Consider the following 15,362-nt stretch of genomic DNA (forward strand, 5'->3'; position numbering starts at 1 on the left):
GCTTAATATTTGATGGGCGGAGCCTTGGAAATTTCTTTTGAATTGAAATGATTGCTGGTGAGCTTGAAAAGGTGTCAGAAAAAGGATAAGAAGTGTCTTACCACCCATTTTTTAATAAAACTCCTGCCTAAAACTTTTAAAAATTGTTTTTGGTTTGTTTTATTGACTGGGTGGTGAATTTTTTGCAGCAGTACACTGAGAGAAAAAAATTCTAATATTGAAAAAATTGTCTTGACATAAGAATATATATTATTCTTGATAATTATTTAAAATATATTTTATTTAAAAAATTGGTCAGGTTGATAAAAATAATTTTAACCTCATTCAAGTAAAGCTATTTTTTTGTACATCCTTTATTCAAAAGAAAAATTTTTGAGCTTAGAACAAAATTATTTTGAAAAACTTCATCGTATTGATTTAAATAGAAAAATTATTGAATTAAAAAATTTTTCGGCTTGATTGAAGACAGTAAAACTCTTCAGAATGATTTTCATGATACAAAAATTTTTTTTTGAATCAAATAAATTTTTTTCAGTGTAAATTTAAGTAAAAAAATTAATAAATCTTAATGAATTCTTCAGCCAAGAAATCGTTTTATGCATGGTGTTTTTTTTTCGCTCCGTGTATAAAAAATTTAATAACTTTAATTTTTAAAACGAATATTGTAGATTAAAAAATAAAGAACACAACTTGACAAAAAACAAAACTAAAATGCAGCAAGTAATTTTTAATAAGTTCGAAATAAGGATAGAGTAATTGACAAAAAAATCCCTTTTATTGTCAAAATATCGTGAGATGCTTGATTTATTATTTTCTGATTTAAATGTCAAAGAAAAAAATAATCAGATTTTCTTATCAATTTTTATTAAAATTAAAATATTAAATTTCTTATAAAAACAAAATTATCAGACTCTCTTATTAATTTTTGATTAAAATTAAATAAACATTTTCCAAACATCCAATTCAATCGTAAAAAAATTCTTCACAAAATTACCCATATTAAAATATTCGTTAACTACTTCTACTACAAAAATTATTTACAGCGTAATTCCTTAGAATGACTGTCTGGGTTAAGCCGCATCGGGCTAATACAAGAATAAGATGAAGAGGAAAGACGAGAGCCACTGCTCGTATAGAATGCATGACTTTAAGACAGCAGCCCTCTGGGGCACCTTTTGGAGCATGAGTATGAGCATGAGTATGAAGTGTAAGTAAGTACCTCGGCTTCTACTCCTATCCAGACAACAACAGTCTCCGTCTCTGTCACCGCGTCTAAATCTCAACTCGGATGTTTATTGCAAATGGATTCCTTAAGATGAGGCAGAGGCTGTTGACGTTGCTGCTGTATAATAAGCGAGGCGCAGACACTACCCTACTCAAATAGGTATTTCCTGCTGAGATCTCCCGCGGACCCGCTACTGCAGCTCAGAATACCCACTAGATAGTAGATATCAGATACCAGATATGATAGTAGAGGTGATACAAGTATGTATATTTTGTGATTATATCATATTGGGGATGTTATTGCCGCGGCGTGATTGCGCCGCTCAACGGAGTTATATTCTTTCGAATAATTTATTTTCGCGCATAACTACTCCCGACTGGAGAATAAAAGGGAGAGTGTGGAGATAATATTTGGTCCGTGTGCTTTCGGTATCAGCAACAGCTTTTCTTTATAATTGAAGAGGATCAGTTGGTTCGCGTGGAAGCTCAGAAAAATTGAGTGGAGTCTGATACGCAGATGCGATTATTGATACCGGAGCTGCAGGGTAAGATATGTCGAATATTTATGATAAATCAAAAATTACTCTGTTTTTTTTTTTCTACAAAAATTTTAATATAATTAAAAGGTTTCAAATTGAAAGTATTTTGTTCGGTCAACTTAGTTAAAAAAAAAAAAAAAAAAAAAAACAGATGTCGGGTATAATATTACAAATTAAATTTGGAAAACCCCGATGGATTCTACATCGGCTGAAAAATTTATTCTGTCACGGTCAAAATTATCCATTTTTTTTTACATTTTACATTTGTACATTTTTTTGACAAAATGTAAATTTAATCACAAAAAATTAGGAAAACGGTTGACCCTGAAGGCCATCCCTGCAACTTCCCGCTAATTCTATACCTGGGCGCTTAAAATTGCATTTACGACGTTTTTGAGCTTATCGAGCTCAAAAATACAATTTAAATGTTGTTTTGAGCTCTCGGAGCTCAAAAATATAACTTTTATATGCTTATGAGCTCTTCAAGCTCAAAAGTTTGAAAGAAGGTTGATAAAACACTATTTTTTGAGTTTTCAAACCGCAATAACTTTTGAATGAATAAACTGATTTTCGCGCGGTTGGCGGCATTCGACGCAGTTTTTTAAGCCTTATGAAAAATCTTTAAGTTTGAATTGATCAAACTAGAAATTTCGGAGTAATTCCGAAAAAACACTTTTTTGGCTTTTCTTTCCTGCACGATATCTTTCGAACGAATCAACCGATTTTGACCGGATTAGCGGCGATTGACGTGGTTTTTCAAGGTTAAGAGTTGATTAGTTTTTGGAGTTGATTGATAAAGCCGTTAGAAAGTTATTCCAAAAAAACCACTTTTGAAAAATTTTTTTTTTACAGTTTTTTTTAGATTTTTCGAAATCTATCGGTCCGAATCAATTCAAATTGTATCCAAAATCTAAGTTTGGACAAGCCCTTTCGAATAGCGCCAACCGCGATCAAATCGGTCGAGCCATTCAAAAGTTATGAGAAGTTTACATACTTGCATACACACACACACACACACACACACACACACACACACAGACATAGTGACACCCTCGCGGGGGTAGTCAGGGAAGCTTCCTGTGACCCTCAAACGTCGAGATCTGATGAAAGCTCGATTTTTGTAAAACGGGGTAAAACCAATAACTTCCCGATTTTTAAAAATCTGAGATTTTCTTAGCGGGAAGTTAAAAAAAAAAAATCAAACAAAAATGGTAGATCATGCAATTATTTACAAAAATTGTCTTACACTTTTTTTTCTAAAAATACCAGTTCGGAGATATAGCGATTCTACACAGAAAAAAAATTGTTCTTAAATCAAGTATATAATTTTGAAGAACTTAATATTCTTGATTTGAGTAGAAAAATTCTTGATTTAAGGAAATTTTTCTTGATTTGAGGAAATTTTACTTGATTCAAGAATTTTTCGTCTTGATTCAAGACAATTACCCTCTTCAAAATTATATTTTTGGTTCATGAATTTTTCTCGAAATATGTAAAATATTAACTTGTATAATTTTTTAAGTATAAATTAACCCTCACCTTTTTTTACTGTAAAGATATAAAATTCCGTTTTACACAACAGTTTATGCCTAATAATAATTTCCAATAATAATAAAAATGTTAATATCCTCCTGAGAATGTTGGATATCACACGGATCTTAAATGGTTTTATAAAATCCTTTTCTATTTCTATATTTTTTTTTTCATGAATTTTTTATGCCTTTTTAGTTACAGGGCCCGGGTTTTTCGAGGTGGTTTGCGGTTTGTGGTTTATATCTATATTCTCTATAATTTAGAAAGCGGAGGGTCCGGACTTAAATGGGTGTCACTGTAGATTAGCCAGTGGATCATTACTCGCTCCTGATGATAGACTTTTTAGTTAAACACAATGATCAGATTAATGTCCCAGTTACATTTATCCATGGCCCACAATTCCATAAACGTGTATTTACTCTGGGTAATATCCGCCAGCCTGGCAATCAATCATGTCTAATTGTGATCTCTCGGGACCGGGTTAGGCCGACCAAGGAATGCCCCGGAGCTATGAGCTATCAAGCCAACAAAACCAAACTAAACTAAACTGGGAACTAAGAAATTAACAACTAGATAGGGATCCTTGTTGTGTATACTAAAAAAAAAACTACTTGATTCAAGAAAATTTTTTTGCACTCAGAAAATTATTTTGAAAAGAACCGGTTGTTTTTATTCAAGAATTTCTTGGATTTTTAAATATAAACTCATCTTCTTAGCGAAGAAAAATTCAAAATCTTCGATTAAAATTACATTATCTTCTTGAGATACAATCAAACTTTTAATTAAAAAACGAAATTGTCTAAAATAACTTTTTGTTTTTTTTTTTTTGAAAATTGTGTATAGTTGTTTCAAGAAAAAGTTTCTTCTTAAGATATCAAATTGTTTTTTTTTTGTTTTAAATATTATCATCAGTAAAATTTTTAACAACTAATTTGTACATTATAATGGAAGTACACTGATAGAAGGATTTAGTTCTATTTAATAAGATTTAGTAACAAATACTAAATGATTTAGTAAGAAAACTTTCATTACCAAATATTTAGTAATAGGTACTAAATCGTTTATTAAAGCCCATTTAGTTCCACCTAATAAATATTTAGTAGTATTTAACAAATGATTTATTGCTACTCAATAAATCGTTTATTGGTATCAAAGAAATTAATTTTTTAGCTAATTTTAGCATGTAACCTAACTTTTTAACTTAAAATAAATAAAAATATAAGGTATTATAAAGTAAAGAATCTCATTAAATTATATTTTTTTGTTTGAGGCATTTATAAAATTTAAAATTAAACAAGTTTTTAACATATCAATAATAGACAAATTAAGAAATGTAAACTAAACTCGACTGAGAAAAAACATAAATAGAAGACATTTATTGGGAGTATGTGTGTTTTTAAAGGTTTAATAAATCTTCAAAAATCGAGCTGAATAAAATAATCTGAGTTAGTGAATAGGTTATGTATCACATAAACTTTGGAATCAAAGCATAGCCATCTACCGACAATACTTGCCAAAGAAATATTTTGTACCTGTTAGTAAATATTATTTGGTGGAACTAAATATTTATTTCCATGTAATAAGACTTTGTTCATATAAAGAAATCATTTATTAAACTGTAACAAATATTATTGATGGGTACAAAATATTTGTTTCTCCCAAATAAATGAATAAAAATTTTGTTACTAAATCAGTTTAGTACTCCATACTAAATCCTACTATCAGTGTATATCAGTGACATAAATATAAAAAGTGGAACTTTAACTTACCTTGATAATTTTGCCAAAATGCAGAAGCCTGGCCACCAATCAAATCAAGCCCGTAACCCCAACCCGGCTTTATTGCATCTGGCGTCGTGGGTTGCTGAGGTGGACGCGGAACCTGGGACTCCCGATATTGGGCCTGTTGTTGCGGGGGCTGCTGATGCGACTGCTGAGAGGATTGGGACTGGGATTGCTGAGGTTGCTGTTGGGATGACGATGACTGGGACTGCGAGTGTGCTGGCATTTCGTCGCATGGTTCCGTTTTTGTACGGGTTTCTGGTGTTACATTTTCTAAAAAAAAAAAAAAAATTATTGAATATTTGAAAAATTATAAAGAAAAAATTGAATTATTTTTCTTAAAACACAAACAGAAGCACGTGCTCAATTGAAGTTTTAGTAAGCCCTCCCGTGGCTTGCTCATGAATTCGCGCGGGACATGCTTGATTTGAAATTAATATCACGACTTGCTGAGTCTGACAGGACTAATCAACGGCAGCAAAAGGCTCGCGAATAACTAATATAATTGCGAGACTGCTACTGTAAGACTAACATAATATAAAGTGAGTCGAGCAAAGGAAGGAAACGGCAACCGACTACTATATACAATATTATATCGAAATAAGAGATTTAACTTAAAGGGTTTCGTGTTTGAGTTTTGCCAGTGACAGGGGTGTGGTGCTCGCAGCTCATGGGAAAGTTTCTCGGAAAAAGAAATCAACAAGAGTAAGAGTAAGAGCGATTACCAAAGGAAGGTTAAGGAAACGCTAAACTTAGGTGTGTTAATGTATTAATGCAGATTGTTGAGTTAGGATTTGATTGTACTTGTATACTTGTATAGTATACAAAATATAATACAAAGGTAGGGTTGAATTGAGATTACACTATCACGGCGAACTGCTCTGGATAAGTAAGGAATCATATTCTGCCGGGTGTCAGACTGTTTGCTTTGCCGAGGAATTAATTAATTTATTCCAAGATCGAGCCAACTTGCCTCGGGCATCTTGCGTTCGCCTTCTACCCCCCAACCCCACCCTCCACCTTCCACCCTAAACATCCACCGACCGAACCCCTGTCGTTTGCTCTAATCAACCCGCACTGGTGACGTAAGAAGGTATCCTTATTCTCAGAAGGACGAGACGAGGTTTTTATTCAGGCATCAGTTTTGTTCAGGATTTGAAGTTTTTTTATTTATGATTTGAATTAAATAATGTAAACATGAATAGCCATGAAATTAATGATAAAATTTAAAAATAATAATTTGATTCGAAAATAATATTAGAAGTATTTTTGAATTGTAAATTATAAGTTTTTAAGAAGGCACTATTTTAATCATTGTAAAAATTATCAAACTATCTAAGAAAATTTTTTTTATACAGAAAATTTGATAGATTTTTGAAAGTTTTTTTTATCAGATAAAGCTTAAAATAAAATTTTTAGGAGCACATTAGTACTAAATAACTTATTTTTGCATCATGTAAATTTTATAAATTTGAATAAAAAATGTTATTAAGTTAATTAAGATCGCAATATATTCACTATTAAATTGAAGTGTAATTTTTTAATTTTTTCTAACTATTTTTTAATAAAAATTTACCTGCCCACAAATAACAAAAAATCATCAAGTGTCGCCTAATTAATTTTATTTAAATTTACAGGATTTATTGACTAAAAAGTAATGTAAGGATTTAATGTTGATATTTACCAGCTATCGCCCTGACTTGTTCTGGCGTCGCTCCCGTGGCCTTGAGAGCTTCTTCCAACTGAGTGCGTCTTTTGACCTCCAGGTCGAGCTGCTCTTGGAGCCGCTTTCGCGCCCGTCGCTCTTTCTTCAGTCGCTTTTGATACAATACTGCAACAAAAAAAAATAAATCATTATTATCATGATTAATAATAATATTAATATTAAGAATCAATTAAATATCAAATTACTTAACGTCATATATTCAATAGAATGACGTAAAAAAATGAATAATAAATAATAAATAATTAAAACTTAAAATAAAAGGCAAGTAAGTGTTGTTGCGGGTTCGATCAAGTGGATGAGATTAAATCCGTGTCCAATGGACAGAACAATAGCCGACATATGATCAATGCATTGTCCGTCGTTTCGCTCTACTCTACTCTGCTCTGGTCTGCTCTGGTTGTATTGGTCTTGTGTCGGATGTACCAACACAAGCACAACACAAGAACCAGCAGCAATTCTGGTCCGCTCAGTCACAAGATACTCGTCAATAGCACATGTATAACCCGAGTTCACGCATGTGCTCATATTACTTGACCGCACAAGAAGACAATCCGAGAGACTGGGCCCAGAATAAGGATCCAGTTGCCCGATGATATGCATCCTTCATACGCGATCGATCTGATCAGAGTCCGGCGGCTCCTTTGAGCTCTCCCTTGGCCTTAATTATTTTCCATCACTCTGATCTACCGTGGCCAGCCTTTGTCCTTACAGTTTTACAGTCTCAAACCTTTTTTTGCACTCTTAACCTGACAAATGATCGAGTTTTGTTGAAAACAATAAAGGTATTTGCTGTACAAGCTTTTTTATTTTAAAATTTCAATTATTTTGTATCGCTATGATTTTGCATTGCTTAAAAATTAGATAAGTTTTTTAAAATTATTATATAAATATTGAGAACTTGGACAGAAAAAGTATAAATCGAAATTATTTTTACTATTATTTCATGATTGTTTTTTAGTAGATTGCCTGAAGAAGTTGAAAATAATTAACGAAACAATAATTTTTTGTATATTTTGATAAGCCCATTTATAACTTCATATGAAAATTGGCCATGTTAGACTATATATGGGCATATAAAGCCACATCAGGACATATCTTATTTGAAATTATTAATTAAAGTTTAGTTCTATTCAGGATCTGGGAATTTAGATTGCAAAGCTATTATTTCCAGTGATAAAATTTTCATATGTAGTCATATCAGAAATTTTGATATGTCCTAATATGCCTAATATATACGGCTTGATATTACTTGATCTGCCCATATCAGGTCTCACATGGTAATGTATGCTTATCTTATTTTTTGTCGAAATTAGTGTTTAAAATATCCGACAGATAGCGCATGATAGCTAAGTCTTTTCCTTACAAGAAAATTAAGCTAAATATATAAACTTCTAAAATAAATTCCTTTTTTTTTTTTTTTTTACTTTTCTAAGGAGCTTGTCTGAGATTCGCTTTTAATTTAATTAATTACTATGTCAATTTTTTTTCGAAAAATATTGTTAATGGACGTACGTATTTTTAGAAAAATTGTTAATTGAAAAAAGTTTTTTTTTATCACATACAGCCTGTATACAGCTATATCAGAAAATTTTTCCACGGATCTTTCGAGTATTTTATAATTTTTCTGTGTAAATTTCTAATATTCTTGTAATAATTCAATATTATAGATCAGAACAATAATTTCAATTCCTTATAACTATAGTGATAATACAAAATATTAATTTTACGAATGAATTTAAACCCACGATGCAGATCAAATTTCCGCTAATAAATTTCTTTAGAATTAAGGAAGCGACGGTAGCCGATCGCGTTCACGTGCGAGTCCGCAGCATCTGACAGGAGAAACTGATTCAAGCGTAGGTGCCACGTCCCTCTGGGCGTAAACCTCTCTCGCTCTCTCTTTTATGTTTACTTGCCCATATGCTCACTCTAGTTTCCTTATATCTCAACTTCATCTTCTACTTCTACTTCTATGTTGAAACTCATCAGACCACAAGACAGAAGAGATAAGATAGACCAAGGGATTGCATAGCATTCCATTGTTTACAGTTAGATCATGCTGATGGATGGGAGCCACTGTCACGTGATTGATTCTTGGCAGACAAGGCGCAGACAACCCCTTCTTCTCTTACGGAGTTCGCCACCATGGCCGTCCCACTCTCGATCTCACTTTTGGTTGTTTCCATCGCAATCCCAGCAATCAACATCTCAACGTTCAACATTTCTCTTTGTTTTTGACTCTCGATCATTTTTATCTACTGTCTTTTCTCTTTTCATCAATCCGGCTTATTTTTTTTTTTTTTTCCACCAGTTTGTATCATTATAATTATTAATAAAAAATATTTTCCAGGTTTTTCAGCCGGTACGTGATAGTGTAGGTTAGTGTTGGTTCGCCGTGACGATTCCTCGTGGGACTCGGGTGCATTTGTTGTGCACGTGAGCAAAAATGTAGAGAGAAAGAGAAAGAGAGAGTGAGTTGAGAGGAAGAGGAAAAAGGAGTGAGGAGCAAAGTGGGCATGCTGAGGAACCGCGAACGCAGAACACAGAACAGTACTGCCACATTATGATGCAAAGATGGCGAGGCGGCGGCACCCTAGAATTAGCCGGAGCACTCGCCATTGGCCGGCTGGCAAAACCACTCCTTCGGTAACAACCGACTGCTGCATACATTGCATACTAAGGATATGGGCACAACACGCGAATACGAAAGACCGAGAGTCTCAGCTAAAACGGCGATTCCTCAAACTGAGGGAAAGAGCCAAACAGAAAGAACAGAAAGACTGATACACGGAAAGAGCAACAGAGAAAGAAATTGAGGTTGTTGTATTGGTTTGTAGAATCACAACAGGAGAAACTTATGTTTATGTTTATGTTTATATTTGCAAGGAGATGCCAGGGGAATTGTTGGGGAATCATTCAATACTATTTTCCAGGTGTTTCATTAAAATGATTTTACTTTTTTATATTCATTTCTTTGCTTTATTAATTAATATTTCATGATTTAACATATTTTATTTATTTATTTATTTATTTACAAAAATTTTAGACCCTGAAGCCTTAGCTCCCTAAGGGCCTTAAATATAAATTAATACATAGTAATAATAAAAGTTGTTAACAGTAATGGAAATGATAATAATACAATAAGAATAAGTAAGTAACGTTGTCTCAAAGCAAAGCAAAGTCCATTTAAGTAATTAAGTTAGGTTACCAATTAATGACTCTAGTTTATAAAACAAAAGAAAGAAAAGAAAAAACAAATTTGAATAGTTAGTAATTTGGACAGTTATGTAGTGACAATTATTTATCATCTTTATCTACAAAAAACTTGTAAAACTTTGATCTAAATTCATTGTAATCAGTAATCAACACAATCTCCTCCGGTAACTAGTTCCACACCCTAACTGCCGTGATAATAAACGAGTTATCAAATGTTGCAGTTCGAGCAAATGGCAAACTCAACACATCAGTTTGTCTGGCAGAGCATGCTCGAACTGAAGTCAACCTATGAGATTTTTATGTAATTTTTTGTGGTTTATTATTTATTTTTGAATTTATGTAAATGTGATAGAAATGGATAAAATAAAAAAAATTAGGTATATTTGATTAGAATTTAATTTTCAATGTAGAAATATTTATATGGTTAATGGAATTTTGGTAAATACTGTTGACAAAAATTAAGAAATCAAAAAATTGGTGATACTAAAATCAATAATGTGTAGGATTTTTTTAAACAAATAAATAGTCTAAGAATATTAGCGTGTAACAATTTCAAAAAACTATGAAGGTAATTTATTATTATTTTTTCAGTGAAAAATCGAAGCTTAAAAAATATTTTTAATTACTAAGTTTGTATATTGATAAAAAAATTGACTTGATTTCTTGAGAAAAAATTTTGCATCAAGAAAATTTTAAGCAATAAAAAAAATTTTTGAATTCATGAAGCTAAAATTACAAAAATACCAATATAGAGTTTCAATTTAATCCATCACACCATACTTTGTTTCAAATGACCAAATTTTATACAAAGAATCAAATCAATGTTTAACATTTCAGTCTTTAACTTGAAAAATTTCTTTCAAATAAATTTGACCGATCACAAATTGACTAAACTAAAAATTCTAAATACTGAAAACCGACAAATATCATCATCACCACCAAAATAGAGCAAAGATACAAGAATGATCCCCGGCAAAATCTATAATCTAGAATCAAGAACTGGCTGGTAAGGAATTAGCATTCACACAGGATGCACGCTCTAACTACTATCAACGTGCTCTCCGACTATAATCATCCGACTGGTACGGGTTAAGTGTAATATTATTCAGCAGACAGTACAACTTTGTATGAATATTGTAGATCCAGCAAGGGACGGATAGAAACACGTCGCAGATGCTGTCCGTTTCCTCCCCACATCGCGATGACGTCTTCAAGATCCCGCCCGGATTCTCAAGTGGGTGTCCAAGTGCTCCTCTGATGGTCGCAGAGCAAAGCAAGGGTTTCCCTCAGCCTCAGCCCATCAGCATATTGAAGGACCCCCGGTTATGAATTCTAATTACGCTCGTATCGCTCCAGATCAAAATTAAAAGTTGTATTTATGTTACTACCGACTTCGGGTAATTGGTTACTTAATTCCTCTTTTTGCTCTGCTCTATACTAGGAAGAGCGAGGAAAAGAGAGGGAAATTATTGGATTGGATAAGATCTAATCTAATCTTGGGAGTATTATATTGCTAAGTTATTTTAATTTTGATTTTCATTTTGATCTTCCGGAAGAACCTGGTCATTTAGGTAAGAAAGTAGCCAGAGCTAGGCTGCTCCAGGTGCCGGAAATGGTCAATATAGCCTTAAAATGTAAATCATATTGCTGTTTCGCTGGTGTACTGAGAAGGTACTTCTACCAAGAGGGTGGATTTGGATATCGTTATATCTGCGGGTGAATAAGCCACTACCAAACCAATACCTATATAGCTATAGTTATTACTACACTACATAACAAGGATTGAACAGACAAGACCACGGGTAGGACTTGGTATATAAGACGTGTACATCCACCCCACCCACCTACGTAATATTAGTCCGTAACGTTACGTAGTACGTGGCATGATTGGATTCAGTATCGCTGTCTTTATCACTCGTCCAGACGGACTGTGATTGTTCACCAGACTAAAGCCAGAACCAACACCAAATCCCACCCGCATTTGCATATAATACTAGTATTTAATAAATTCTGAGGCTACCACTGTTTTCAACTTATATGAGAATAGTATTTGAAAAAATAACCTGTTTTTTGACAATAATAATTTTTTAGTTCAAAAATTTGTTCTTTATTCAAGACAATGAAACTCTTTAAGATGATTTTTTTGGTTCAAAGTTTTTTTTGTCACTCAATGCTTGATAAAGTGGTTGAACCAACGGAATATTTTTATAAAACTGATTTTTTTTTTCACACGTTTGTAATGTACATAGATTTAATAAGTATGGACACAAAAAATTTTATGTCAATCGGACAAGTATTTTGAAGACTTTAGTATAAAAAGAATTTTTTTGAATTTTTGAATTTCAATTATTCAAACTGAAGATATCGTGCTCACTGCGATACTTTTTTTTAGAGGACCTTCCGAAGATCATCAACAAGGGTTAGAAGAAGCATTATTTGTCAAAAAATAACTAATTAATGTATCAACGGTCTAATTACTCTCTTAAATCGAAATAGTGACTATAGTGACTATTCACTATTTTGAATAGTCAGTGCAGAGTAGATCATTAATTCAAATAGTGGTATACTTTTCACTACTAAATAGTGAATAGTCACTATTTCATAGTCGAAAGTCACTATTTCGATTTAAGAGAGTAGCAATTGGTCTAACTCCTTATTTTTTAGAGGGTGATTTTTTAACATTTTGATGTAGTAATAGTCCAATTATAAATTATTTGAATAATCTTAACCAAAATATTATACCTCTATTAAATATTGAATGGTTTCCATTTTCTATTGCATTCAAAATCATAAAATAATATGAAAAAACCGCAGGTAGTTGGAAATAATAAATGACAAATTAAACCATTATGTTATTGTTATTATTGCGACGTTTCGACTCTTTATTGAGTCTTCATCATCAGGCTCTGAAAAATACATACATTTATAGTTTGTTATAATAATTGTAATAGAGCACAATAGAATTGAATTATATTTATAAATTTATGTATGTATTTTTCAGAGCCTGATGAAGACTCAATAAAGAATCGAAACGTCGCAATAATAACAATAACATGATGGTTTAATTTGTCATTTATTATTCCCAACTACCTGCGATTTTTTCATATTATTGAATGGTTTTTTATCTATTATTTAAGTGATAATAAATTTCGAACTAATTGTATTTTCGTACAAATGAAAGATTCTTTAAAATGGAGTTAGACAATTTGCTAATTAGAACGCCGATATGTCAAAAAAGTTAAAATACCACCCTAAAGCCCCACGTACTATTTGAAACATTAAAAATTAACAAGAATTTTAGCGTGTGTTACAGTTTATTTTTCTCAGTGTGAGTGCGTGTAACCTTTTGGAAAGTAAATTTATTTTTGTATTGATTATTATAAAAATCCGAGTGTGCAAACGTACTGAGCAATTTCTGGAGAAAGTGTCTGTGTACGAAACTTAACCCGGATTAGCAGCTATTACGTTTCGGGCACACTCGAGATAACCGGGCACAGGTAACTAGACCCTGCGTCGTTGTCTCGGATGACGTGCAAGGACCAGTAAATATTTTCATATAATTTTACGGGGATAATGCAGATCAAAATGCTGGAGTGGGAACAAGAGCGATATACGATAGATAAAAAATTTAACCATCTTTGCCGGGTACACCGGGTGTGCATGTGCGGTCGTGAATAGAAATAAAACAATAAAATGGAATCTCGATATCTCACAGACGAAGAGCTCTCGAGAGCTTTTCAGAGTTTACATCCTATATCAAGGAGGCTTTATCATACAATATCTATGATGATATGTGTGTCACTGAAATAAAATGGGACTGGGAACGGAAAGGGAAAGCCAGCTTGGCATCAAGCGAATACGGCTGACCCTCTCGAGGATGCTTCCACTCACAAACCGAATCCCAACGTTCAACCTCTACTTTTATATTCACATCTACATATGGAGAAGTCGAGAGTAGGGCGGAAATACATCGAAGGCTATTGAGGCAACACTTTAAGGGTGAAAAGTTGTCCCAAGATAAATTGATATCGACAAAATACCAAATAAACTTTTCTTGTTCTGTAATGCTTTTTTAGTCACAGCTGACGGAAATACAAATTTTTTTTTATTCTTCTGAATTAAATATGATATGCCTGTGTATGGCCTGATATGAAAATTGGTCATGTTAAGTTAGATATGGGCACATATGAGCAAATAATATTTAAAAAATAATTAAAATGTCTCACGAAAATCTGAAAAATAGTTATTAAACTTGCCTATATTTATTAATTATATTATATTTAATTATAATTTTATTTATTTATTTCCACTGTAATAGCATGTTTGTTTGTAATTAATTTTTCAGAACTTGATAAAGTCACAATAAATTAGTGACAAAACGTCGCAAATCAACAATGGTTTAATTGAATTGACTGCTATTTTCCAAATATCCGTGATACATTTAAATTTATAACAGTCATATAGAAGTGATTTAATGATGAATTAAAAAAACAACTGTTTTTTTTTTCATTATTCTCAAGAGCTTTTACCTATCATTAGTTTTTAATTGAATTAACTATAAAACCAATTTTTAGTTTATGCAACATAATAATTGACGTTGACATTGTCTAGAAAATATGTAAAAATTATTAATTAAAATAATTAACTTTCTATTTTTCTGAAAAACCTGATATGACTAAATCTACCCGTATCAGAACATATTAAGTCTGATATAAAAATCGACAATTAGAAATTTTTTTCACGAGTTTTTTGATCCGTAATAATTGAAAAATCAAATTAAACAAATTTACTACAGCCAAAAATGGGATACAAAAAAAAAACCCTCGATAATTATTCCCCTTGACTACTTTTACTTGGCATCCTGTTGACCACAATAAAACTTTGACCCTGCGGACAAATTGACTGCACTTGGGTGTATATATAGTAACGTGTCAGCGGAGTCTAAATGCCGAGACCACCGGGTTACTTGCCAGCAAGAGCAAAGACTTGTCCACCCCCGTGCCCAACAATTAAGTCACTCCTGATTACTCGAATCGGTGACCGATGACTCTGGAAAAAAATTCGCGGTCAGTTGCGAAATCTCCACTCGCCTATTAAGAAGTAACTGGCATTGAGAATGCTCAAGATGGAGAAGGAGAAGGGGCCAGTGGGTGCTCCATTAGATAATGCAGTCAACGCGAAAAGGTCTCTCCCATCGGGCACGTCAAAATACATCAGCTACCGCTGTGCGCTCGGTCAGAAACCCTCAGCTCTACACTGCCAGAGACTGGACTCCCCACGTCGTCCAGTCACCATATATGAATAGTTATAAGTTGTAAGTTAGAATTTATAACATGACTGTTA

The 15,362-nt window shown here is 32.7% G+C and overlaps 1 protein-coding gene across 6 annotated transcripts in view; it reads right to left on the minus strand.

The window, feature by feature from the left end:
- Positions 1–15,362, minus strand: part of LOC123273099 (dachshund homolog 2) — a 230,557-nt gene that overhangs the window by 10,130 nt on the left and 205,065 nt on the right. For all 6 annotated transcript variants that reach the window (XM_044740336.1, XM_044740345.1, XM_044740331.1 and 3 more), the window contains 2 exons: positions 6,762–6,908; positions 5,066–5,350 (listed from right to left, as the gene is read on the minus strand). In XM_044740336.1, coding sequence (XP_044596271.1) covers positions 5,066–5,350; positions 6,762–6,908 — 432 coding nt within the window. The remainder of the gene's footprint in view (positions 1–5,065; positions 5,351–6,761; positions 6,909–15,362) is intronic.

The sequence above is a fragment of the Cotesia glomerata genome, linkage group LG1 (assembly GCF_020080835.1).
Source record: "Cotesia glomerata isolate CgM1 linkage group LG1, MPM_Cglom_v2.3, whole genome shotgun sequence".
NCBI lineage: Eukaryota > Metazoa > Arthropoda > Insecta > Hymenoptera > Braconidae > Cotesia > Cotesia glomerata.